General features: G+C 36.1%; 1 protein-coding gene across 1 annotated transcript in view; it reads left to right on the top strand.

Moving 5' to 3' along the window:
* The first annotated feature begins 995 nt into the window (after positions 1-995).
* LOC131071657 (uncharacterized) overlaps positions 996-27,181 on the top strand; it is a 47,941-nt gene continuing 21,755 nt past the window's right edge. The window contains exons 1-2 of the mRNA XM_058007582.2: positions 996-1,329; positions 9,348-9,519. Coding sequence (XP_057863565.2) covers positions 1,142-1,329; positions 9,348-9,519 — 360 coding nt within the window. The 5' untranslated portion in view covers positions 996-1,141. The remainder of the gene's footprint in view (positions 1,330-9,347; positions 9,520-27,181) is intronic.

Raw genomic sequence — 27,181 nt, 5'->3', positions numbered from 1 at the left:
GTGTGTATATATACATGTATATATATACATATGTATACATGTATACACACACATATATGGTACATACATGTATATATACATATATGTGTATATATGTATACATGTATATACATATACATATACATTAATATATACATATACATATACATATACATATACATATACATGCATATATATATATATATATACATATATATGTGTATATATGTATACATGTATATACATATACATATAGTATATATACATATATGTGTATATATGTATACATGTATACACACACACACACACACACACACACACACACACACACACATATATATATATATATATACGTTTGATTGGTAGGGAAAGTCTCCTTAAGACTAGCCTCACATGATAGAAGATTATAAGGGGCACCTCTTTCAACATATTCAACTTAGAAGTCATAATAGAATTCTAGGAGCCATTGCGTAACATTTGAATTATAGATGTTACTTTGGAGATGCAAATATAAATTCTATATTGAGAACCTTATAATCTTCTCATTATTAAACATAACACCATTGACCTAAATATTAATAATATTATAATACTTATCAATAGATTAATACGATATCATTTTTAGAAACAACCTTTTATAATTATAATAGTTATCCAAAAAATAATTTAAAATTATTTAAAATACAAATTTTAAATAAATCTTTATTCAAATCTAATAGAAAAAATCAAACCAAATAAATAATAATTTATTCAATATTACAATTCTAATTTGATATTAGAAATTCTAAAATAAAATAAAAACCCTTTAATGTCGATGATAGCGAAAGTAACATTTATTTATCCCACGGGAATGCAAAATTCACCACAGCGTTTAAATGAATTTTTATGAAGCCAACGACCCCGTTGGAAGTGGGATACACCACCTACTTACCTGCTTACCTACTTGTTTTAATATTTTCTGTTGGGCCACGATAGGGAAAGCTGAGGATATAATCCACCTCACTCTTACGTGTACATGATGACAGCAAATTCTGCAAATTGTTTGACTACCTCTGTTCCCCGCATCCTATAAAATTTCACAACCATTGTCATTTTGCTGCTAGACAAACCTGTCTTTCTACTATTGAAGTTGCCAGGTTTCGACCCTCTAACGTGCGTAGCCATGGCTGCCATTGCTCACTCGAAGAACGCGAATATTTCTTCTTGTATGCTAAATAGTCTGCAGGCAAACAGATCGGGGTTTTCCTGTGGTGGAGTTGTTGCAAGCTTTAAGGGCAAATCTTCATCTATTTCGTTGCTTTGTAATGGCAATCGCATCAACACAGATGGCCTGGGCGGAAACGTTTTAAGGTCGGATATTCACTGTGATTGTTTTGTTTAATTTGATCGATTGGATTTGCTTTCTGCTGGTGTCTGAGAAATCCGATCCATATTTTTTTTTGAATGAACGCTTTTTTTTATAAGAGAGGAAAGAGATCGAATATGTAGGTAGTTTTTTGGGGCACGGCCAAGCCAGATGTCAGTTCTGTGTCCGCGCACAACGACATTTTGTTTTTAACCTTATACGCCTGATGTACACGATTTTTCTCAGCTGCTGCTGTAGAGAGAATTTTGGAACGTTTTACACCAAATTTTGTGAAATTTCATTATTAACAACTGTTGAGGAAAAATAGGGAGTTTTATGAGAGTTAAGTTACAGAAAAAGGGATCGTACTACCAAAGCGTCACAAAGGGCCTTGATAAAGCACGTTCACAACGAGGGGTATTACCTTAGTTACAGAGCACCCCAAACATGCACAAGAAACTTCCTTGGTTAGAGTCCTATATAGTCCACTGAAAATAACTAGTCATATCCATTTGTTGTTTTTGAAAGTAAACTACCATTTCGTCAAAGAGATGGGGAAGAAGTGCAGGAAAGCTTCAAGGCCCCTTTCATAGCCCACTGAAAATTTCCTGCAAAAGTTCTGTCCACATTGCCCTTTTTGGTTGCGATTTATTTATTCTCTTCAAAAATTTCCATGTGGCCACCTGCCGAACAACTCAAGCTATGGTCCTCTCCATGTGACCTTCTTGTCGTAATGTTTGTGTAACACCTAAAAGTTGCACAGCAAATTAAGTGAATTTTATTCATTTAATTATCTCTATTTCTTCCAATTAATTAAATTATTATTCATCTAATATCCCTATTTATCTAAATTAGTCTATTAATCAAATTAAAGATTTGATTAATATTTCTATTCTTCTATCCTAGCCATTTAATTAAATTCACATTTAATTAAAATTCCCCCTCTAGCCATTTTAATTAAATGTAGATTTAATTAAAACTCCTTTTGCATTTAAATAAATCTAAATTTATTTAAAAATCCCCCCACTTGCAAAATCCTACAAATGTAAGTTGCAACTAAAATCAAAATAAATTTTATTTTAATTAATTTTTTTGTTTCCCTCACCCACTTGCAAAATCCTACATCTCCCACTTGCCTCCTAAACTTCTTCTAGAGCCTTCTAGATTCTTCTAAACCCTTTTAATTAACCTAATCAACTCCTAATCATGTCCTTTCCCTAAATTTGAGGAGGTCACTTCTCAAATTTGGAAGAAAGTCTTCTAAATGCATTTAAGACTTTATTTCCTTCAACAAGCTAACTTGTTGAGTTCCCCAAATTTGGAAGGACTTACAAATTTGTCCCCAAAGTCTTCCTAACCATTAATGGTTAACTCAACCTTCCCACATGGTTAGATACTTTCTCTCTAAGTTAACCCTCAGCTAACCCAAGGGTCTCATCAAGCACTCATGGCTTTGACCCTAGTTATCCTGTTAACCCTTGCACAAGAGTTTACCCCTTGGGTAAAGGTTTTATCCATTGGTTATCCACTAACCTAACCATAACCTTACCTCCTAAGGTAACCTTCACGTCTCCTCTGACATTTAATGCCTCTTACATCTCCTCTTAAGCCCTCTCAAGGTGACATTTGTCAACTTGAGATTGGATTGAATCCCTCACATGGATTGATAACTTTCAATCCTAGTCCTTGTTGAGATTATTCAATCTCAACCCTCCATTGCCCTATTTTCCCTATAAATAGAGTCCATTCTTTCTTAAAAAAAGAGTTTTTTTGTGCATCAAATTTATAGTTATTTTGCAGGTTAAGGAGCTCTCTTTGTTATCTTCAAGCATCAACCATTCATCTCATAGCATTTTAGTTTCATTTAGCTTAAATGCATATCCTTTTCTAGCTTAATCAACTCATTTAGTAGCATTTAATTTTCAATTTGGAATTAACCTAGTTTCATATCTTCATCATCTTGAGCATTTAGTCTTGCATCTTGCATTTCATCTTAATCCATCATCTTAGCTTTCACTAGGATCTTAGTTGCATCCATTTTGATCCTAGAATCATTTAAATTTCGTTCTCTAGGTTGTCATTCAAGAGATCGAGTGCTCTTCCAAGTGAAGGCCACCTTGAATCTTGAGGATCTTTAGAGATAGAGGAACATGAAACGTGCTTAGAGTTTGGTTTTTCAAAGCTAGCTTCTTGGTTTTGGATTTTGATTTCTAACCTCTAACATAATGTTTCATGTGTGTGTTTGAGATGTTTTCCCCTATTGCAGGCTGATACCACATTCGAGGCATATAGTTTGAATTGTAGTTATATCATTGATTTACCATGGTATCTTGCCTAATTGCTTTATCACCTTAGCTCACCCTTAGATGCTGTGCTCACCCATAATTGGTTGCATGGCTTGTTATTAATTTCATACGTAAGCATATTTCTCTATTGTATTTGTAGACATAAAAATCTTTTAAGTTGTTGGTTTAATTAAACCTTGGGTTCCCATGAAACCTTTTGCATTTGATCTCAGTCTTATTTCTACACGCAAACATATCTTTGGGGTTTGAACCTGGTTCTGCCCCATGAAACTCATTTATTTATCACTTGATCTCATCCTCAGACGCCGTACTGGCTGATAACTGGATTTCATTTATTACTCAATTCCACAGATTAAAGTATATTTAGGGTTTGAACACATGACTCTGCCATAAAACCTTATTGATTATCCACTTGAGTTCATCCTTAGACATCGCAATTGACACACAACTGGATGTGTTTTGTTACACAATTTTACACATTAACATATCTATTAGGTTTGAACCTGGGGCTCTGCTATGATCCCATTGATTTTACCACTTAAGCCCATCCTTAGATGCAATGAGTGGCCTAGAGTAGAGAATTGTATATTACTCAATTTTAATCATGAATATATGCCAGGTTTAAACTTGGGCTCCAGCATGAAACCTCATTAATTTACCAAGCAAGCTCTTCCTTACACCATCCAGAATTAGATATGGTTCGTTAAATTATTACTCAAGTTTACACAAACATTTCTGTCGTGACTGATCCATTCCTTGGTTCTGCTTTTTCATTGCATGTCATCTCTCAGGGTGTTTCAAGAACTGACGGTGGGAATAATATATAGCTGTGCCTATCACTGATTTGACTTTGGAGGTTGCTAACTTTGTTCTGCAAGTCAAGTTGGACTCTCTTCCGTAACAGATCTATCTGACACAAACCCACAAGTAAAAGTGGAGTTGATAATAAATATCATTGCAGCGTATATTCTCTACATCAGGTGCCTTCTCTAGTTGCTTCACACACAACCAAAGATTGTCATAAACATAAACCCTATCATTCATCCATTCGCATGCCAAATTCTTGTGCCTTAATTTCATCCATAATTTGATGCACTGCAAGTTCGGCTGAGTTTATGAGTGGCAAGTTTGGAAACATCTGGTGCCTATGTAAGGATTATCTCATCACACATTTATGAAGGCTAAAAGGGAATATATTTGAAATTTGGAATCCTAAGTGTGTACTTAAATAATAAAATTGCAAAGTGAAAAATGGGAAAATAATCGTGTTTATTTAGGAAGACCTCATTCCTTCCTTACACTGCCATGCTAAATTCAAACAGTCTGTGGGATCTCATATGAATTTGACTCAAGTTGTATGACATGCCATGTATCAATATTTAATCCCGACCTTTATGGGGAAGTAAAGAATCCAACCATCACATCCTCATCATGATTAAATTGATCAAAATAGAATTGAAGGACTGGGGAAGACATCAGATGCACAAATTGGGCAATGAAGCATGCTATTGTGTTGCTGATCCATCAAACCCATGGAATGGCATTTTGCAATCATTGATGAATTTTCACAAATTGTACAAAATAAGTTAAAAAAAATGGAAAGTCATATTTGTTAGTGTTCCCCTAACATCAATTATTGATTCCTGATTAGTTAGTTACATTTTAAGAAAAACTTGGCTATGTTTAATGATAATTCATGATAATTGTTCGAAATAGCTTATTAATCACCCCTCTAGTAACATTGGTGTGGCCCATTCTATTAATTTTCTTGTTAATGTATACATGTAGGCCTTGATGGGGTTGCTTTTGAAGTCAAATGAATTTACAAGGATCTAGCTTGAAAGCAAGCATTTACATGACAAAATAAATGCAATGCTAACAATTCAGATCAGCATTCACTAAATATGATGTGGGAAAAAGTTAAAAGCAATAACCAACAAACAAATCTTATGGAATCTAACAAATAATTGGTGCAACAAGTTCATCACCTGGCAATATACTGCAAATAAACATTAACCCTGTTTAGATTTGCTGTTTCTGGCTTTGATTGTGTGAGAGTTTTTGCATCAAGGTTTCGGATTACACTCCGTGATCCATCATCAGGATGAGAGAGTGCATAAGGAGAAGGAGAAATGGTTAGTTGCAGACTAAGGCACCCTAAAAAGGAGGGGTGGGGAGGAGCGAAGAGAGGGAAGGGGTGTGATCCAAAATGTTGATGCAAAAACTCTCACACAATCAAAAGCCAGAAACAGCAAATCTCAGCATAATGGATTGTGGAAATCTAATGTCAACAAGTAACCTTGTTTTTTTATATTGCTGAAAGTTTACAAAATTTACTGAAACTATAAGCCCAAAGGGAATTCCAACATCCACAACATCAGAGCATGACAGGCTCAAGAGAGAACCAAACCTGGGGACAAGATTAAGAGTCGAGCTCCAAACTGGCAACCAATGTTTAGAAAATTACAAATTTACAACAGTTCAAATAAAATTACATGTCCTCAGCAGGTGATTAACAAGACTTAAAAATAACATTAACCTTGAGAAGCCTGCTTAACAAGACTTTGTTTGTCATTTAATGAAGTCCACTAAAATGTTAGTCCATACTTGGAAAGGAATGGGCAATGGTTGAAGTTGTCTTGAGATGGCAGTTGTTTTGCCTTTGTTGTGTTGATAGGTTTCACATTCCACCACAAACTATTTTTTCTAGAAAAATTGCGGCAAAGTCTTTTGTAGATTTTTAGAAAGCTAGAGTGATCCATTGGTGGTGTGGAATGGAACTTAGACAAAAATTTCATGCATAAGGTTGATTGTGAGGCCAAGACTAGATGATTCTTATACCACAAATAGGATCCATCTTATGAATAATTGGGCTTTAAAGAAGGGTGATTGTGATTTCTCAAGCAATATCAAGAAGGCATTTTGAGTTTCAGACTTTGTGTTGAAACCTCGTTCTTATATCCATTGTGTTCTTATGTCATAGTGGTATATTTTTCTGCTTGTACTTGAGATTCTGGTGAGATTGTTAAAAGGAGCTTTGATCTAACTTCTTGTAGACTTTGTGCTACAAGTATTGAGGATTAAAATAGCTAAGTGTTCGTAATAGAGAGAGATCATAAGACTTTGTGCTTGTAGTTACTCTTAGTTATAGTAGTCTAGACCTGCACCATATCAATATACTTTGAGCTTTTTTAGGCTATACATTATTATCATATTAATCATTCTGGAAGGTAGATGGGATAGTAGGGAAGTAAAGACTCTGAACTTTTGTTTCTACATTCCCATCACGGGGAAGTGACGGAAGACTTTGGGCTTTCACGGAAACTTCACTTCCTTTTGGATAAGCATTTGTGTATTTGTTAAAGTTTCTTAAGTTGTTGTATTTGTTTTCCTAATTGCAGTTTCTTTTTTGAAAGGAGAAAAGAATATCATCTTTTCGGAAAAAAGAGAAAAGGATGTTGTTGCACCCAAGTTAGATTAGTGTTATAGTTAATTTGTAATAGTAGAAAAGGGGGAGTCTTCCCCTAGAGTTATGAGAGTTTTAACTCACACGCTATGGCTGAAACCACAATTTTGCACGCCTCCCTAGGTGTACAAATTTTCAACCAACAGATTGGACACTTGGTGGATGCGAGTGACTATCTTGTTGACAATCTTGGCGTAAAGCATTTAGCCAAATAGGGGTGGGCTTTAATAAAGCAATCAAAGGAAGATGGTCTTCAAATTGACACGCTAATGCATCTAACACCACATTATCATGTCCTTTTTTGTAGGTTATCTCATTGTATATCCCAACAACTTGGTGACCCACTTTTGTTGCTCAAGAGAGGAGACTCACATGTTCAAAATATATTTGAGATTATGGGGATTAGTTTTAATGCAAAAATGCCTTCCAACTATGGATGACATGCATTGACTACATGACAATGGCTAACATTTCCTTCTCATAGGTGGAATGGGTGAGGTTTTTGCTAGTTAGAGCCTTGCTACTAAAGGCAAGGGACCATCCTTAGTACATGAGAGCAACATCCAATGCATACCTTGAACCATCACTTTCAATGATGAATTTTTTGGAGAAATCTGGCATAGCAAGAAATAGTTTGGTGCACATCGCTTCCTTAAGTAGAAAAGATGTTGCTTCTATAGCTATGGACCATTGGATGGAATCTTTTTCAACACAATTGTGAGGGGGCCAACAAGCTTGTCATAATCTTTTACAAAGTGGTGTAATATTTAGTGAGACCTAAGAATCCACAAAGGCTTTTGAGTGTTTTTGATTTAGGTTAGTCTTGTATGGCACAATTTTTGCTTGGTACATTGAAATGCTGGTATTAGAATAGTGTCTCAAGTATTCAATCTTTGTTGGGCCATAGGAGCATTTGGAGCATTTAGCATAAAGGTTGTTAGTAGAAAGGATTGTAGGAGCTTGGACCAAGTGTAATAGGTGCTGTGCCCATGTCTAATTGTAAATAATAATATCATTAAAGAAGACCAAGATAAACTTTAATAAAAATGGATGAAAAATTTGATTCATCAAGCATTAAAAGGTGGATGGTGCATTGGTGAGTCCAAATGACATGGCCAAAAATTCATAATGACTATGATGAGTGCATAAATCTATTTTGGGAATGTCCTCTTTGATGCGGATTTGATGATAGCCTGATCACAAATCTAGCTTGGAAAAGAAGCAAGCACCACGGAGTTTGTCTAAGAGCTCATTGACCACTAGAATGGGAAATTTATCCTTGAAGGTGATTTTGATCATGTAATGCCCCCCTTTCCAAAAGGTGATTATAATGATAATAAATTAAAATATCAAAAAATAAAATATAAATTTAATAAATAATATTATATAAAATTAAAGTTTTTTTCCAAACGCTAAGGGGCATGTGTAGAACAATGACTATTGAAGGGAAAAGATATATAAGAGACACTAAACAAGGAGAAGTAACCGCCATATTAAGAATACATGTTTTATTGTTTGATTATTACAGACTTAAACCATTCTCATGCTGCTGTGTTGGGTTCACCAATGATAACATTTGTAGGGATTAAATATGTTCTTCTACAGAAGTGAGATCATTTTGTGTAACCAAAACAGCAAAAATATATAGCAATCCACAATATAGTGCTCAACATCAAACCTTTCTAATCAAATGGTAACTGATCCACCTCTAGTGTAGAAATCACAAACTACTTTAGATATAACTGAATATGTGGAATATGTTCTTGTCAAAAATTATAAGGGTTTCAATCCAATAAAGGTGTTGTTGTAATGGTTGGTCCTAACATAGACCTTCAAACTTGAAAGTGTTTTGGATACATGTCAGAAGGCACCATTTTTGTGTTGTCATCTCTCCAATGATAAATTTGCATAAAGAAAACTGTGCAGGTAGTTATAAAAAGAAAATGTATATGAAGACTGAAACAAGCCATGACTTCTTTGAGGGAACAGCTTCAAAATTTCTTCATCATGCTTGTCGAACCAACAAATTTCTTGAACTCTAGAAATTTTGGTCATATGTCTGTCTTAGATTTTTTTTTCAATTCTGCAATCTTTATGGTTGCTTGCTTCATTTTCTATTCCTCTGTGGCATTTTGGGGAAAATTTACCTTCTGAAATCTTTTGGGCCCACCCACTAATGACTTTATTGAACAGATCTTGAATCAATTTGATCTTTTACCTTTTGTAATAGTTTCAGATTTTATATTTGTAGGATAAGGTGTGCACTTGCAGAACGAGGGCCTAAAGTGGAAAAGAAAACACTTCTGCATGAGCTCTATGAACAGCAGGGACAGAGTCCTTGGTATGACAACCTCAGGCGACCTGTTAGTGATTTGAAGCCATTGATTGAAAGCGGAGTCCGAGGCATTACAAGCAATCCAACGGTACTGCAAGAATAACATTTTAAAGCTTTATTGTTTTTGTAGTTAATAGTTTCTATCACTATTCTTTATATAAGGTCAACTTATCTTTTGTATGCTTTAAGTTAAATAAGAGACCAGAAATAATGCTGAAAACCTAATAGCAAATTTGTTTGGTTGAAGAAAAGGAATTGAACTGCAAACTAAGTTTGCAAGAAGTAACTGTTATTACTTATTAATCATTCATAAGTTATAATCTGTCTCTCAAGATATGGTGTTGTGTGAACACAAGAAACTAGAATGCAGATAGGAAATACTATGGAAACAAACCCACCAATTATTCACATCCATACTGAAATTTTCAAGGGAGAGAATATTTCTGAATTACTTTAAATGATCCTTTACTAGTTGATAAAATGCATTATTTCATCTAACAATATATAACATCCCATTCACTTTTCACAAAAGGTTTTGCATGCTTTGAAACCTTCCTTTTCTAAGAAAAAATCTGCTTTCACCTATATGTACAAAAATCCTATTGTAAAGCTACATTGCTTGCTTTGTAAGAAAAAAATAATTTACTTTCATAATTTTCTATGAAAAAGACAACTTAAGATTCTCCCGCATCATTTTCCTTGGATGGAAGAAAACCAAGTACTCTTTCTCCTCCAAGCTTTTGCGAAATTCATTTCTAAAATCTGTGAGATTACGTCTTGGGGTTTTCTTTTGCACTTGACCAGATACTAGTTTTGAGAGTGTCTTATCATCTAATACTTATATTTCTCTTCGTCAGTAACCCTGGGATTATCCTGTTCATAATAAACATATAAATCTGCAAAATTGTAAACAGGAGAGATGTTAACGCTTTTTTGATTTGTAATTTGTATAGATTTGATTCTTAGTAGAGAAATCAATTTATTATGTGACGGAATTGGTGTTTGTTAATTGCTGGAATTGAAACAATATTGCACTTGCATGAAAAAAGATGAATACAACAAGATACATCAACCACAAACAAGATTGAAACAAAGAGACCTGGAAACTTCATTGTCAGGAAAACCAGCTAGAAGCGGCACTTGCTCAGCATCCTCCACTTCCTTTGGCTAAAACCAATCACAGGTCTATAGAGAATAAACACCAAATTAATTCTGCTCCTACAACAAATTGAATTCAGTAGTTCTTTTCTCATGCTCATATGTTTGCAATTGGGCTCAGTTTTCTCACAAATGGCAACATTGGTACTGTTCTTTTGTGCAATAAAGGATTCCTAATGTCATGGAACGTGAAGAGACACCATTTCTTTCTATTACTTTGCCTTTTTTAAATTGTACGGGCAAAACTACCTCATCTATTAGGATGAAACGGCTATGCTCCAAACAAAATTGCTGACACAACAGAACCGCATTGCTTTGTTGTAGTAACCTTGAATCTATGAAATAAGCAGTAGAATGATCTTTTTGTCTCAATAAATACCCTACATTAGCTTCAGTTTCATCTCAATTCTCTTGAAAAAATCTGATAAAGTTTGGCAAAATTAAAATGTGCCCCCATCACATTGAAGTTTTTGATAATTTTTCTATTATTCATTAGTCCATGAGAGCATATTACCTATAGAAAATTCCTTGAAAAATATCATTCCACTATAGCTTTAACAACTTCTGGATTCTTCTCCATTCATTTCGTTAGGAATTAGAAGGCCTTTATAAGAGATTACTTCCTTAAATTAATGTATATAAGAAATTGCAAATGTTGCTCTTGAGACCTCTTGAAAATGATCAAATCAAAGTAAGCAATAACAAATTCGTTAAGGAATGGTATTAAATTTCATTCATCAATTTCATAAATGTGCTTGGAGCATTAATAATAAACTGAAACTCCATTACCAGATTATGAAAGAACCTTGTCTGAACCCGGATTGGTCTGGATTGGGGATGAATCTTGGTTTGGGTCTGGCCTAGGTTTGCTAGGGGCCTGTCCCAATACTGTGTTTAAACATATGTGGGCCAAATCTACAAGCTAGAGGTAGGATCATGGGCAATCTTGGGGTGAACCTGTTTGGGCACAAAACAATCATTTTAATCAAAATAGTGGGAAAAAACTTGAACTAACCCTAAAAATTGATCTCTACTTTTCTAACAGCACAAAACAAAAGCAAAAATACATTCCTCCCTCTCAATCCTTGCTCACTAGAACTCCTTTTTTACTCATTGCCCAAGGCTTTAAGTTTTCTGTATTTTCAAACATCGTGCTTTCATCATCTATTCCTTTGCCTCAAGAAGTGCTAGACAAGTGTTAGGAAGATCAAGGAGTTTGCTTCAAGGAGAATCTCTATCCAAGGTATTTTTACAAAAAATTTCTTTCTAAATTTTGCAAGTGTTAAATTTAAAAAAAAAAAGTTTATTACTAATTTTTTATCCTTTGTTCATTTTGTCAATAAGTAATGGTAGCCAAGGGTTATATTATTATTTTTTCACTAATATAATAATATTTGTTAATTTTAAATTGTTTAGATACATTGTAGTCTAAAATGGTTGGACATGCTAGCTCTGTGTCAAGGGTTGGCTAGGGCAAACTCTACCAATTTTTTCCGTCTTGGTGAAATTTTACTAGGGGATTGTTATACTTGGTGTTGTAATGAGTGCCGAAGCATTACATAAGCTCTTATAGTGCAACGAAAACCCACTTGTGTGTGATTGCTGACCCAAGGAATTAGAGCTTGTGGGGTCCAACCAAAGAGAGGTTGTTAAAGGGATAAATTCTTTTTTATATCAAAGATCAAGAGGAAGTAGACAATGCAGTCAAGAAATCTACATCATAATCTTATCGTCTAGACAAGGAAGGATCTTGTTGGCCATCCTCGAGTGCTTCAATAATGACTGCCGTACATTCATTTCTTGTGACACCATCTTCAGAAAAAGAAGATATCGTCTCCTGGTTTCCCACAAAAGATCTAAGGATGTGGACCTATTAGAAAAGGGCATTTCAAAATGAGGAAAGGGACAATGTTCACAAGCACATTACACATTGTATTTATGCCAATGGGCTTCCTTTCCTTTCAACCTTGTAAGATCACCATACTATTGGGCAATAGTGAGAGGGATTAATCAAGGTGACTATTCCACACCTTGGTTCACCAGTACAAAGCTCTCATTCATTATTTAGTTGCTCAGTAACTTTAAGATAAAATAGAGCATCATGGACTGGAATCAATAGAGATATTCCTGTTATCCAACAACTACTGTATCTTCGTTGTTAATAACTTGTAGCATCCTGGCTTAAAACAAGTAGTTTGGAAAAGAATAAGCACAAAGTACAAGGTAACTTGAGATTTTCCATGGAGAAACCTAATGTTGGAAAAATTCCAGTAACAATAATTTTCTATGAAAACTACTTTGTACAAGCTTTCTCCCTTCAGGGGCCTGGCTAACAGCATTCTCATTTGTACCTAATTTAGTTAATTCCAATGACTAATGTAATCACTCTTTCAAGAAACATGGCAGTGGAAATCTACCTCTGATTGTTAATAATCCTAAGACTTAACATGATTGAACTATGTTCCAAAGAAAGAAAGATGTCTTCCTCCTCTAAAGAAAGATGTTCCAAAGAGAAATAACTATTAAAAGAAAGAATCTACTAGCACATATCCCAATGGGTGAATTTATACTAGAAAGGCTACATGAGTTGATAAAGATGAAAAGTAACACCTTCCATGCATCAAGGAAGAAGGAGAACGAGTCCCTGGATGACCTTCTAGTTCCGCGTTTTTGTCCTATATGGGACATGTTCAATCCTGGTTGAATCTGCTAACTTTATATAGTTCCATCATTGACAAATTTGACTGTGATTGAACCTCTTGAATGCAGACATTCTTACAGTAATTTTCTGTTTTTGCCTGATTTTGTCTTGTTTTTCTGTTTCGTAGCATCTGAGATTTCTTGTCCATTTGTTTGAGTAATTGTCCAAAAGAGTTCAAATCACATCTGTTCAACTAAAAGACTCTTAGTCCCACAAAATCTTATAACCATCAAATCCCAAAAACAAGGATCTAAACTGAGCTTTCAATATGGTTACCAATCTCTCTACCATTTGGAACAAGAACATTCTGTCCTCTGCAACCATGCATTTTTGCAATCCTGCATCCCCACTGATTGATCTTTGTTAGATTGATGAGCATGGCTGTAAAGTTCTCTTATTAATCCCGACTGTTATATTAACACTGCTGGAGTAAATGCAACTTTATCTTGCACTCAGTTAGGGTGCTAGCAGACCAACATGATCTGATTATTTCTTAGGGTTTGTATCAAAATTTTATGCACCAATGTCTACAATATACTCAGATAGAGACTGCATAATGATTGACAGAGTTAACTCACAATTTTGACCTGCTGCTCCTCCCAGGGATGTTATGGACACATGATGATGGAAATTTTTTGTTGACAGACTTGGTAAACTGCCCAGATTTGGGTGTAGGTCTGCAGAGGCTTCTCCAAGGCACATATCTGGGAATAGCAAGCTCAGATGCAGCCTCAAAATGGTGTGAAATTCCTTCCTTGACTTCTCTAAACACCCTGTGTGGCAGCTGCCCCGGTGCTGGTCTCAACACCTGCAATGAAATAGTGCTATATTGAATTGGCTTACTGCTGTAGGTGCTTCAAGACAAGGCAAATCGAGGGTCCCTACTGGTATGAGGGTCCTGATTCTGTGGAAAGCCTACAAGATTACAGTCCTGGCACAGATCTGGTGTGATCTGTTGATTCCCAGTTGTCTGATCAGTTTTAGCTGGAACCTCATCCCCAATATTCCGTCAAACAGGTGATGGATAACTGATGGGCAGGTACAATGCTGTTCCTAGACAAGGTACAGATCTGAAATGATGCAATTTTCCACACTTTGGCCAGTGAACTCCAAAGAGCAGATAATAATAATGCAGAAGACTGAGAATAGGTAAGTTTATATATATATATATATACTTTTTAATTTTTATTATTTTATTTTTTAATTTAAAATTTTATTGTTGTTAATGAATACTTTTAGAGAGCCCAAAATATTTGTGTCAAAGTTAATGGAGGAGAGATGATATGGTAGTTCTCCCTTCCTCAAATTGCTTGCCCTCGAGCAATTTCAAATTTGGATGGTAAAAAATCTCCGCTCGTCATGTAGCATCTTTAAGCGATAGATTCTTCCATTTCACAAAGTACTTTGGGATGGCCTTGTTTCTTAGCTTCTTTTCCTTCATATCAATGATAGTCTCGAGCTCTAGAATCAATTTTCCTTCATCATCAAGTGGTGTAACTTTAATAAAGGTGTGGCCTGCTGTCCAAGGGCCTTTTTAAGGCACGACACATGAAAAACATTGTGAATCCTGCCTTTTTCTGCAAGTTCCAGCTCATATGCAACCTCACCTATCCTTCTTATGATCTTATAAGGATTATAAAATCATGGCTTAAGTTTTTCTGCACCACTTCCTTTAAGGGAAGATTGCCTATAAGACTGTAATCTCGAAAAGACGACAACTCCCACCTCAAAAGACCTCTCCAAATGGTAGTGATTAGCATGGGTCTTTTGCTGATTTTGGGCTTGGTGTAGGTTCTCCTTGAGTGCATTCAAAATATTTAAGCTTTGTTGTACCAAATATCTAGCTATATGAACTCTACTATCTAAAAGGATCAAATGCATGAATGAAATTGCATCATAGCCATATAGCTCTTGGAAAGGGGTCATACCTATAGACATGTGAGGTGTAGAATTGTAGCAATACTCCCCAGGGCGGAGCCACTTAATCCATGTTGTTTGCTGACTTATAACATAGTTCCCCAAATATCCTTACGTTCACAATCATTGTTTGCACATTTGTTAATGGTGATAACTAGTGCTTGGAGTCAATTCCATACTTTCGATTGAAAGAGTTCTTGCCAAAACAAATTAATGAATTTTCTGTCCTTACCACTCAAAATATTCCTTGGAAACCCATGTAGTCTAAATGTCATTGTAAAAAATAAATCAGCCACATGTGAGCCTTATACTCAAAGATATAGCATAAAAAAGAGTATACTTAGCAAGTCATCCACAAACACAAAGATCATGAAATCCATTGAGATGTTCTCCTATTTCTAATTTGGAATGGGTAAAGTGTAATGTCCCCTTTTCTTCGAATGATAATTAATTAATTAAATGTTAAATAGTCCTAAGTCCTATGGGATTATTTAAATTTAATTAATCAGCAGCTGGACATACTTTATTTTATAAAGTGACTTTATAATAATGTCAATGACAAATCAAAGTTTCCAGACTCGGACTCGGCTCTGACTCGGCAAGGCTGACTCGACTCGTGACTCGGCTCGGACTCGGCAACGACTCGGCAAAATAAGAAAACCCTTGAAATTTAGAGATTTTTAACGATTTAAAACTTGTTTCATACACCCATTATTGAATTAAGCTTAAAGACACTATAACATCATCAAATAGAAGCTAATTTGATCACATACATAAACGTACATCCATCACATGCGTAGAAATGTAAATTGTAGCTGAAGGAATTAGAAAACATAGATATATAGAGTTATAAATGTTGTCCAATGTATATAAAATCCATGACTTCAAATGTTCCCAAACATATATGTAACTGTAAAGTGTAAACAAAAACAAGTCTATGGCTCAGGCTCTGGCTCAGGCTCGTCTATCTGCCTCCTAGAAAGGTGTCTAAGGTAGGTCCTGGATGACTGAGTAGCCATAGTCTCTGCCTGCGATGTGCCAGTCTGAGTAGCCATAGGTGTTGGGGACGAGGGGACGTGTTTTCGGGACGGGGGGACCAAGGGCCTAAGTTTGGGGACGGCAGGGGGACGGCGACGGGGGGGTGGCGGGGTGCTGGTGCTGATATAGTTATACATATACATATAGTACTTGAAAAACTAGTTTTGAAAAGATGTATGACAGTATTACAGTATAAGAATTACATTTTCAAATGAGACTATAGGAAATTTGAAATACTAAATCTAAATACCAATTACCAAGATTTCTAAGTTGTGTTGTTATATGGAGCCTAATCAGAGTAAGAGGTTAGATTTTCCCTACTTCTATCTGTGCAGTTTCCCCCTATATTTTTCAACGGGGGTTTGGGGGCAGCGCCCCCAACTTGGGGTCAAGGGGAAAAGTAAATTAAGAGATAAATTAAGAGGGAAATGGCGAAAAAAGTCATTAAAAAATGTTATGTTTTTTTTTTTTTTTTACTGCACTTTATTAAGTGACTCCAACCGGGTCACGACCCTCGGGCTCGGCGAGTCATGCCCTCTGACCCGTCCGAGCCCAGGTCAGGGTCACCGTGACCCAGCAGGGGTCACCCCGTCCGCTGACTTGCGTGACTCGCCGCGAGTCACGAAACTCTGTGACAAATTATAAAGTAAAGTCACTTTTGAGGGGAAAAGTAAATTAAGAGATGAATAAAATAAAGTATTACTTTCAAAAAGGAAAAGTATTATAAAAGGAGGAAAAAGTGCAATGAGGATTCATTCTTGAGTTGTTATTTTCAAAAAAACTTTTCCTTGAGAGCTTGAGCTTCCAGGTTTAGTAAAAAACCCTAGGACGGAAACCCTAGAGGATTTGGCTATTTGGACGGAAATCCAGATCAACCCACTTGGTGAATTCATCTCAAAATTCACAGTTGTGCTTCATTATTCAATTTGGAGAGATTTGTGGAGTTTCAAAGTTATACCTTTACAGGTTGACATATTATCGGACTAAGTCACATGATACGGCGATTTTCATGGATGAGGTTCGAATTTAATCGAATTTCAAACTTCTATAAAAAAAATCGAATTTAATAGAATTTCCTCTATAAAGCATTGCTATCCGCCTTTAAACACAACTCAGCTGGTCATGGGTATTCTTTGTATATGCTTTGTATCTATTGGGTCATGGGTGTCTGCAACTGCTGGGTCGCCCTCGGATTTTCTCCAACAAGGGTCGCTATTCTGATAATTTATTAGAAGTATACATATATTTAAAAATAAACAAAATTATAGAAGGCGAATTTTATCCGAATTTTTTTTCGAATTTTTCCCTTGTCGAATTTCATCTGAATTTCATGGCTGTTGAATTCGAATTCGAATTTGAACCTCGTGACTTAGTTACCGGAAGGGTTTTGAGCATCATTCTATGTCATTCTGGTATGTACAAACCTATTGATAAATCTGATGTGTAATGGCAGATTTCTGAGTGTATTTGGGCATATGTTTGGCCTATGTATTTGGATGTAATTGCATGTTCAAAATTTCTGATTCGTAGCAGCAGACTGAATAATCCTGAAATCACATTTGTTCCATATATATTTGCATTTTTGATATCGTGTATGGTTGGATGAGTTCTTGATTGAACACATTATCATAAGGGATCATTATCGGCATATGTGTTTGCTGTCCATATTTGTTGTAAACAGAAATATAAATCAGAATTCTATGGTTTGGAGCAGAAAATTAAAATGCAGAGAATTAGGACAGAATTCAGGAATTTTTTTTCAACATTATAGTGCATATCATATTCGGGATATTACAGTGGTATCAGAGCTGGTGATCTTGCCAGCCTGTTGGAGTTTCAGCATTGCATGTCAATATGGTGAATACCCAGATTAGCCTGTTGGAGTTTCAGCATTGCATGTCAATATGGTGAATACCCAGATTAGTGCATGTCAGTTCGGAAACTACCCAGATCTTGCATGTCAGTTTAGTGAACTTGCATGTTAGTTTGGTGATTACTCAAATCTTGCATGTCAGTTTGGCGACTGCCCAGATGGTTGCATGTTGATTTTGAGTGTTGCATGATGCTTCTAATCAGTTGCATGTCATAATTTATGGTTGCATGTTGCTTCTAATCAGCTGCATGTCAAAAATTATGGTTGCATGTTGCTTCTAATCAGTTGCATGTTAGTTTGAAATCAATTGTTTCAGCCACATACAAGAAGTTTATAAAAGGTCACAACAATGGGTAGAATTATAGATGGAAGATTGCCACCTACTTTCCTTCCGAAATCAATGTCACATACAACAGGTGTAAAAAAGTTACAACAATGGATAAAGGCAGAACAAGTCCATCAAGGAAGGATAGAAGGGATAGTATAAGTCCACAAAGAAATGATCGACGTATGAACAAGCTTATGAATGGTATGAATGACTTCTTTCAAGCATTTCAAAAATATCAATCAGATATGTTATTGTTGTTTGAGAAATTGCTTTTGGAGGAAGAAGCTAAGAAGATGAATAAGAGGCATAACAACGATGAACACATTGAAGTCACTAAAGATGAGCATATAGATCATTCCAATGCTGAGAATTCACTTGAAGAAGAGGCACATGAAACTTGTGGCAGCTATGGTAATGCTGTTGAAAGGGATGAAGCTAATTCTGATTTGGTTATGCATGATGACAGTGCCACATTAATTTTCCAAGAACCGTTACTTGAACATGCATCTACAAATGTGGATGTTGTGACTAATAAGGATGACAAAATAGTAGCCATGGGTACAAATTTAGATTTAAGCAATGTTGAAATAGACAGTGTTCATACATATGAAGGTTTTGTGGATCAAAGACTTCTAGCACAACATGATTTGAATGATCAATCTTTGGTTGAGGAAGAATATGTGGAAGAGTGTGTGGAAAAGAACATTATTTCAGATTGCAAAGACCTAACCCATCACGAAGAACTCAAGGAATTCACCTATGTTTCAGCATCACACCATCATGACTCTTGGGTGGGGCATAACGCTTCAAAAGAGGAATTTGGTGAAGAAGAGGTCAAGGAGGTAGTTGATTTTGAGAGGTATGACTTTGAATGCAAATCAAGAAAACAATTCTCTAAGGCAGCCACACATGTGGGGCAACTTTCACATTAAGATGCAAATTTCAATCATGAGATAGGTGCTACAACTTTAGGATCAATCAACAATGAGGTGCATAAGAAGGAGCTTGTAGATGTAAGCTGCTTGAAAGGTATGACTGCCCTTAGTAAGTTTGATATTCCTTGATTTGTACACATGATTACATTGGAGGAATACTTGTTAAGATCACATGAGGCATATTGTCTTAGAGAACTGATTATAGAGACTAAGTGATTGCCTAATAGGAAGATCTTACAATTTGATAATGTTTGGTTTGTTTTGCGTACTACACCATGGAGTTGGTTAGTAATGAAAAACAGATCAGCTTTAGCAGCTAGGAATTTATGTTATTGCAGTAGGAGACACCTCATAGACCAACACTCATGGAGGAACAATCTCTCCTCATAAAAGATACAAGAAAGAGCAGTGAAGACACCTTGGAAAGGTTCTAGTTTTTTGAGTTGGGACAGCAATCTTGTGATGTCACATGCGCACAAATCCAAGAAGGATAGTGGTGACAAGAAGTGTAGCATGGTAGACATTCATGAGTGGATAGATAAGTATGAGGTAAAGGTTGAAACTTCAATTTGCCAACAATCTGAATTTTTACTAGGGGTTGAAGAAGGGCATGAATCAATTTGTGATGTTGACAATTTCATTGAGGTCTATCATGATTTTATGGGTGATATGTTTAGTGGATCAACCATTCATGCTTTGACTTTGAATATTAATAGAGACAACTACAATACAACTATGGAATTGTCATCTATTTCATATGCTTATGCAGTTGTTTATTGGTTGGGTTGTGACATAATTTTCATGGATTCATGGTTGACACATGGCTGTCCTACATAGTTGTACATTGCATTTTCAGATTTATCTGGGTGTACATCAGTTTTTGGGTTGGATTGGAGTTTATGGAGACATGTTCACTTGATAGGTAAGGTGTATGAGATGGGTTTCTTTCTCATGCATGGGTATGCAGACATCATTGCGTTCACTCTAGTTGCTGGTCTGATTTATAACAGCAACCTTGAGGTGGAAAGTCTGACAGCTCTTGAGAGGAGTTCTCAGTTTGTCACACACCTTGGGACAACAGCCTATGATAGCATCTATGAAGGCAAACTTGGAAGATACAAAATAAAGGTGAGTCTCATGTTGATGATCAGCCATCTTCCATCTTTACATGGTTACATTCATCTTGTTGTTATGCAAGAACATGCGATAAGAATTGAAGAACCACATTGCATACAAGGTTTGACATTATGCCTTTGTTACATAACAATATCATTCCTTGATCACACACTTGGAGAGTATATGTGGTAAATGAAGAAGACACCATGAAGCATGTAGAGGACATTAGCACTTCATGTTTGAACCTTTGGGTTTTGAGTTACATCACAAGGATAGAGGGTTCTTCTACATTTTCGAGCATGGAATTTTCAGCCATAGTTCATTGGGTTAGAGTTCTCACAATGGTGATAGATGGTTGTTTCACACTATTGATCACAAAGACTTCAAATTGGTTCTTTAGGACAAGAGCTGGTTGGAGGATTTGGAAAGATTGCGATCATTCTTCCTTTGTTGGAGGTTGGCATAGTGATGAGATTCCATCGTCCCGTGTCATTAGAGGTACTTGCGGCATCATTTTGAGTGGGATTTACAGCAGCATATGGTGGATTGAAATGATCGATTGGGCACTTGTAATGATAATTTCTCACATCCATGGGAATTCATTCAGATTTAGATGGATATTTGGCATTGGTGGCATGATAAGAGACATCCATTCCTCTACTTTTCGTTGGTGTGAGAGCATGCTGAATTGGGATCTTGGCATTGGCATATTTGGTGCACTACTTCATTGGGATCATGATGAGTTGCTTCACAACTTTGGGCATAATGATGTTTATATCAAAGTGGAGCAGCGGAAGCTTGAAGGAGATACAAATGGGAAGACATACCAAGGTCCTAGATTAATTTGGGATCCAGGGATTGGCTGGAATATTTGAGCTTAATGCAGATTTGATACATGTGATTCCTTGAGGACAAGCAATCTTGGGGTGGGAGGACTGTAATGTCCCCTTTTCTTTGAATGATAATTAATTAATTAAATGTTAAATAGTCCTAAGTCCTATGGGATTATTTAAATTTAATTAATCAGCAGTTGGACATACTTTATTTTATAAAGTGACTTTATAATAATGTCAATGACAAATTATAAAGTAAAGTCACTTTTGAGGGGAAAAGTAAATTAAGAGAAATAAAATAAAGTATTACTTTCAAAAAGGAAAAGTATTATAAAAGGAGGAAAAAGTGCAATGAGATTCATTCTTGAGTTGTTATTTTCAAAAAAAACTTTTCCTTGAGAGCTTGAGAGCTTTAGCTTCCAGGTTCAGTAAACCCTAGGACGGAAACCCTAGAGGATTTGTCTATTTGGACGGAAACCCAGTTTAGCCCACTTGGTGAATTCATCTCAGAATTCACAGTTGTGCTTCATTATTCAATTTGGAGAGATTTGTGGAGTTTCAAAGTTATACCTTTACAGGTTGACATCTAAGTTACTGGTTCGGGTTCGGGTACCGGTTCGGGTTCGAAGAACCCGGTACGCCGGTACGGCAAAATTTTGAAAAGGGGTTTGGGTTCGTTTGGGTTCGTTAGTACAAAAACATGTAAATTATATATATATGCAACCTATAAGCATGAATTAAGATTAGCATGTCACATAGCATCATATAAACAACAAAACCAACATAAACTTCTAATCGTAGCATCATGATCATACCATAACAGCATCATATACATCAAGTCTAATATCAAAATGATAAAATATTCAAGTATCATTGTTTCAACTTTCAACAATTTAAAGTTTGATCATTAAATGGATTCAAACTAAGAACGTCCAAGTTTAATTTTTCAAACTGAGGACCTGGATTTTGCCGACATCGCCCCCAATGGGGTCAAGGGGCAGCGCCCCTTGCGGGGGTTTGGGGGTAGCGCCCCCAACGGGGTCAAGGGGCAGCGCCCCTTGCAGGGGTCTGGGGGCAGAGCCCCTAGCAGGGTCAAGGGGCAGAGCCCCTTGCGGGGTCGAGGGGCAGCGCCCCTCGCAGGGTCCCGGGGCAGCGCCCAGGGCGCACTCCCTGTCGTGGTACAGGGCGGGGTCGAGGGGCAGTGCCCCCGCCGCCAACACCAAATCACAACCTTCAAACCCACACGGAACTCCATGGCGTGCATCAGTTTTCTGTTTTTTTAAGACGTCTAATTTTCTGCTTTTTAAGGTTATAACTTTCACTTTTTACAAGGCGGAATTGAAAAAAAAATTAAATTTGCATTGTTTTTGACTTTACGGGCCGCCCAGCTGCTCAGGTTCGACTGGGTCCGCCCGGGTTCGACCCCGGGTTCGACTGGGTTCGACCAGGGTCGAACCCACTCTGGGTTTTTCGAACCCTGGTCGAACCCAGGTCGAACCGGACCCGTACCACGGACCCGGTCGAACCCGGACCCGTACCAGGGGGGCCCAGAGGCGAACCCGGTAACCTAGGTTGACATATTACCAGAAGGGTTTTGAGCATCATCCTATGTCATTCTGGTATTTACAAACCTATTGATAGGTCTTATGTGTAATGGCAGATTTCTGAGTTGTATTTGGGCATATGTTTGGCCTATGTATTTGGATGTAATTGCATGTTTAGAATTTCTGATTCATAGCAGCAGACTGAATAATCCTGAAATCACATTTGTTCCATATATATTTGCATTTTTGATATCGTGTATGGCTGGATGAGTTCTTGATTGAACACATTATCATAAGGGATCATTATCGGCATATGTGTTTGCTGTCCACATTTGTTGTAAACAGAAATATAAATCAGAATTCTATGGTTTGGAGCAGAAAATTAAAATGCAGAGAATTAGGACAGACTTAAGGAATTTTTTTTCAGAATTATAGTGCATATCATATTCGGGATATTACATAAAGGTTGTAACAAACCAGTTGGAAATACATGCTCTTTTTTGTTTTGTTGGCAAGCCAAGCATTTTCTACCATGCCTCAAAAGATAACCTTGATTACCTTTCAGAAAAAAAACACTCTTTCTTATATGTTATTATGTTTTGTCATACTCCAAATGACCAGTTAGTGGTATGTCATGACACTCCCTCAATATTTTCTCCATCTTTGATTTTGAAACAAGATACACTCGGTCCTTACGAAGAATGAGTTCGTCAACCACGTTGTACTTGTCATCTTGTAGCTTGCCATCCAAAATACCTCTTGGCATTTCCAACTATTATAGAAACCTTCCAATTAACAAATATATTAGTCATAGAACACAAATTAGGCTTCCTAGATAGTGCATCAACCACCATATTGTTCTTTCTGTTTTCCCATAAATGCACCCAACAAAAGCTCCTGCTTGAATTTCTCCCAGATTTGAGAAGGGGCTTGTAGGTTTGAAGCTCTAATACTATGTAAGAGGCATGCAATAGACTAAAGCTTCTAGAATCACCTACAAAACCAAAGATATCCATCCTTTCACAAGAGAATAGCCAAAAAATGAATTGCTTGATTATGGATGCAAAAATGATATAATGATACATTAAGTTCATGGGGAGCCTTGCTTATATAGGTAAGGTGAAAGGATAGGACAACATAGGATTATGACAAGTGTCTTAATCATATGAGTTAAGACACAAAAGGTAAATAACCTTAGGTGCCCTAAGTAAACTTAAGTAAATTAGCGTAAATAGGAAATCAACAACTCGCTAAACCTCTAGACCTAAAACTAATGCCATTTTTGTGAGAAAAAGGCAAAAGCCTTTGCGTCCATAAGAGCCTTGGTGAAGAAATATCCATCACATATAGGGATGCAACACCTTGGGAGGCATTTATAAAATTGAAGGATTAACTTTCTATTTAGAGTGGAATTTATACAATAGTAGTTGAATTTGGTTAATCTTCAATTGAAAAATAATGATGTAATGAGTCCGACTTCTAAAATTTGGGCATTGATACATGATGTTAACATTGTTGGTGGAAAAGTTGATGTATATATGATAATCTATTTGATGTTCTTGCAAGCAAGTAATCAATTGAAGTCATTTGCTTTTGATCAGTTGGTTGATAAGTTGGCTAAGAGAAATAGCTTTTGGAAGAAAAATTGATGAGGGTGAAAACATTTACCATGTCCATCGAAAATGACAGTAACCTATTGCTTAGTAATTAATTAATCGAAGTCATTTGCTTTTGATTATTTGGTTGATAAGCTGGCTAAGAGGAAAAGCTTTTGGAAGAAAAATTGATGAGGTGAAAACTTTTTATCATGTCCATCGAAAAGGACAGAAACCTATTGCTTATTTGATACCTTCTCAAGAAGTAGAATCTTAAAAAGGCAAGGATCAAGGAAGCAATAGAGAATGGGTAAAAAATGATAGAACTAATATGCATTGCAAAAGATATAAAAAAGGAAGTCGTGAGGCTCATGAACACAAAACATCATGGGAAAAGATTGAGGCAATCAAAAAGAAAAAAGAGAAAATGAAGTTTATAAGTTGAATTCATTTTAATTTCTAGTTATTGCCACATTGCTACCTTGCAAGTTGATTGTGTTCTTTTCACATCAAATAATGCACAATAGTGAGTCAACAAAACAAATTGGTATGATGCTTGTTCTAGTTATGGGTGCCATGCAAAACATGATTTTCAAAAATGGCTTCTTTGAGGAGTTTCATGAAGGAAGTTGTGGACTAGTATATTTGGTAGACAAAACACGTTTGCAAATAGAAGGAAAAAGAATCATCTGACTCAAGTTACCAAATCTTCTAGATTTCAATCTTCAAAATTTATTTTTAATTGAAATGGAACTTCTTCTCCCTAGAGCTCATTCAAAAACAAGGCCACTCCATTTTGCTTGAAAATGGAGAGATAATAATAAAAAAGAAAAGTGATAATTTAGTCATTATGTTTGGTTGGAAAAAAGCCCAAGAACTTTGTACGGAAATTTCATTGAGTACCTCTCGAAGATGAATTTCAAGCATTTTGAGTTTGAAGATGCAACTCTTTTTGTCAAGAAAGTATATAGGATAGTTATATACTTGGTTGCATATGTGGATGATTTATTTATAATAGTTAACAATGAGAAGTACACTAACAATAAAATAGTTGAAGAAAGGGTTTGGAACATAGTTGCACGAAGATCTATCTCCGACCCCCTAGGACACGTCTCAGAGACCAAGACACGTCCCAGTACCGAAGACTTGCTTGAGAAGTACACTAACAATAAACTAGTTGAAGAAAAGGTTTTGGAACATAGTTGCACAAAGATTTATCTCCGACCCCCTAGGACACGTCTCGGAGACCAAGACATGTCTCGGTACCGAAGACCTTGCTTGAGACGTCTCCAATTTATTAAAATATTGTAATGTTTCTTTAGTGTTCATCTTAGTTAGTTTAGATTGTTTCTAAATTCGTCTTCAGTTAACGATTGTTTCATAAAGAAACATCCTCTTTGTAAATCTATTTAAGGAGAGTTCGTCTCCTTTGTTTAATACATTGATTTACCATAACATAGTATCAGAGCGGGTCGATGGGATTTCATACAATTTGGTGAATTTTTAAGAAATATTCGAACCTCTTTTGATCTAGAAAATTTTTCTAGAAATTTGTTTTTTCAAATTTTTATATAATAAAAATCAATGGAGGTTTTGTTGGAATCATTTTTTACCTTTGAAAGTCGAGGGTTTTGAGAGAGCCTGCAAATCGAAGTCGTTTTTCTTCCGAGGGTTTCTTGTTTGAGAAATTCAAAGGCATGTGTAGGCTTTTTGTGACAGGAGGTTTTTTCTTCTTGGTTTCCCCGTGCATTTTGCTAGCATCAATTTTTTGTTTTGAAGACCCAAGTTTTTTGTGCAAGATTTTGGGTTTTGGAGAGCCACATTTGTTCTAGGCGACGTTTTTTTGGTTTCTCCCGCGCAATGGCTTTTCTAGAATTTGGAAGCCGTTTGTGCTCCTGCATGCGACCCTCTTCTGCTGCATTTGAGCCTAATTTGCTGCGAATGAAGTTCTGTATGCGCCACGTTTTCAGTATGCACTTTGTGACCTTGTGGGTGTCTCTATTTTGACCTACGATGAATTTCTGATTTGTTTGCGACTTGGTTTATGCCTGTGTTTTTCTGTTGCGACCTCCGTTTTTGGGTTTTTAACTGTGGTTTTTCATGGATCTATTTTTTTTAGCTAGGGTTTGCTCCTATATGCCTTGGTTAGGGTTTTTGCAATTCGGGAGGGTTCTTTGGTTTTTGAGTTTTCTAATTTTTGTCCATAAAATATTAGTGTTGTTTTTTCTAATTTTTCTCCATCAAAAATTATTGGTGGTTTTTTATAAGTTTTTGTCCTTAAAAATTATTTGTGGGGTTTATAATTTTCCCTTAAAAAGTTATTTTGGGTTTTTATAATTTTTTCCTCGAAAATTATTCATATAGGTTTTATATTTTTTTCCTCAAAAAATTACTGTTGGTTTTTTATTGATTTTTCTCCTAAAAAATCATGTCTGGTTTTGATCAAATTTTCACATTGAAAATCGCGTCTGTTTTTTAATTTTCTCCTCAAAAATCGTGTCTGGGTTTTGTGCGTTTTTCTCCCAAAAACCATAATTTTCTTGTAAAGAGGGGTTTGCTCAATTTTTTCCACAAAAATCATGGTTTCTTGTAGCTGTTTTGGATCGCACCTAGAGTTGCTAGGGCAATGGTCTGCACAAGGGTTTGCCAATTTTTTCCACAAAATCGTGGCTGTTTTTCTCAAGCAATTCAGGTTTGGCGATTTTCTCCTCA

Source organism: Cryptomeria japonica, chromosome 9, assembly GCF_030272615.1.
Source record: "Cryptomeria japonica chromosome 9, Sugi_1.0, whole genome shotgun sequence".
NCBI lineage: Eukaryota > Viridiplantae > Streptophyta > Pinopsida > Cupressales > Cupressaceae > Cryptomeria > Cryptomeria japonica.
The sequence above is the reverse complement of the archived record's forward strand: the minus strand, read 5'-3'. Positions and strand labels throughout refer to the sequence as shown.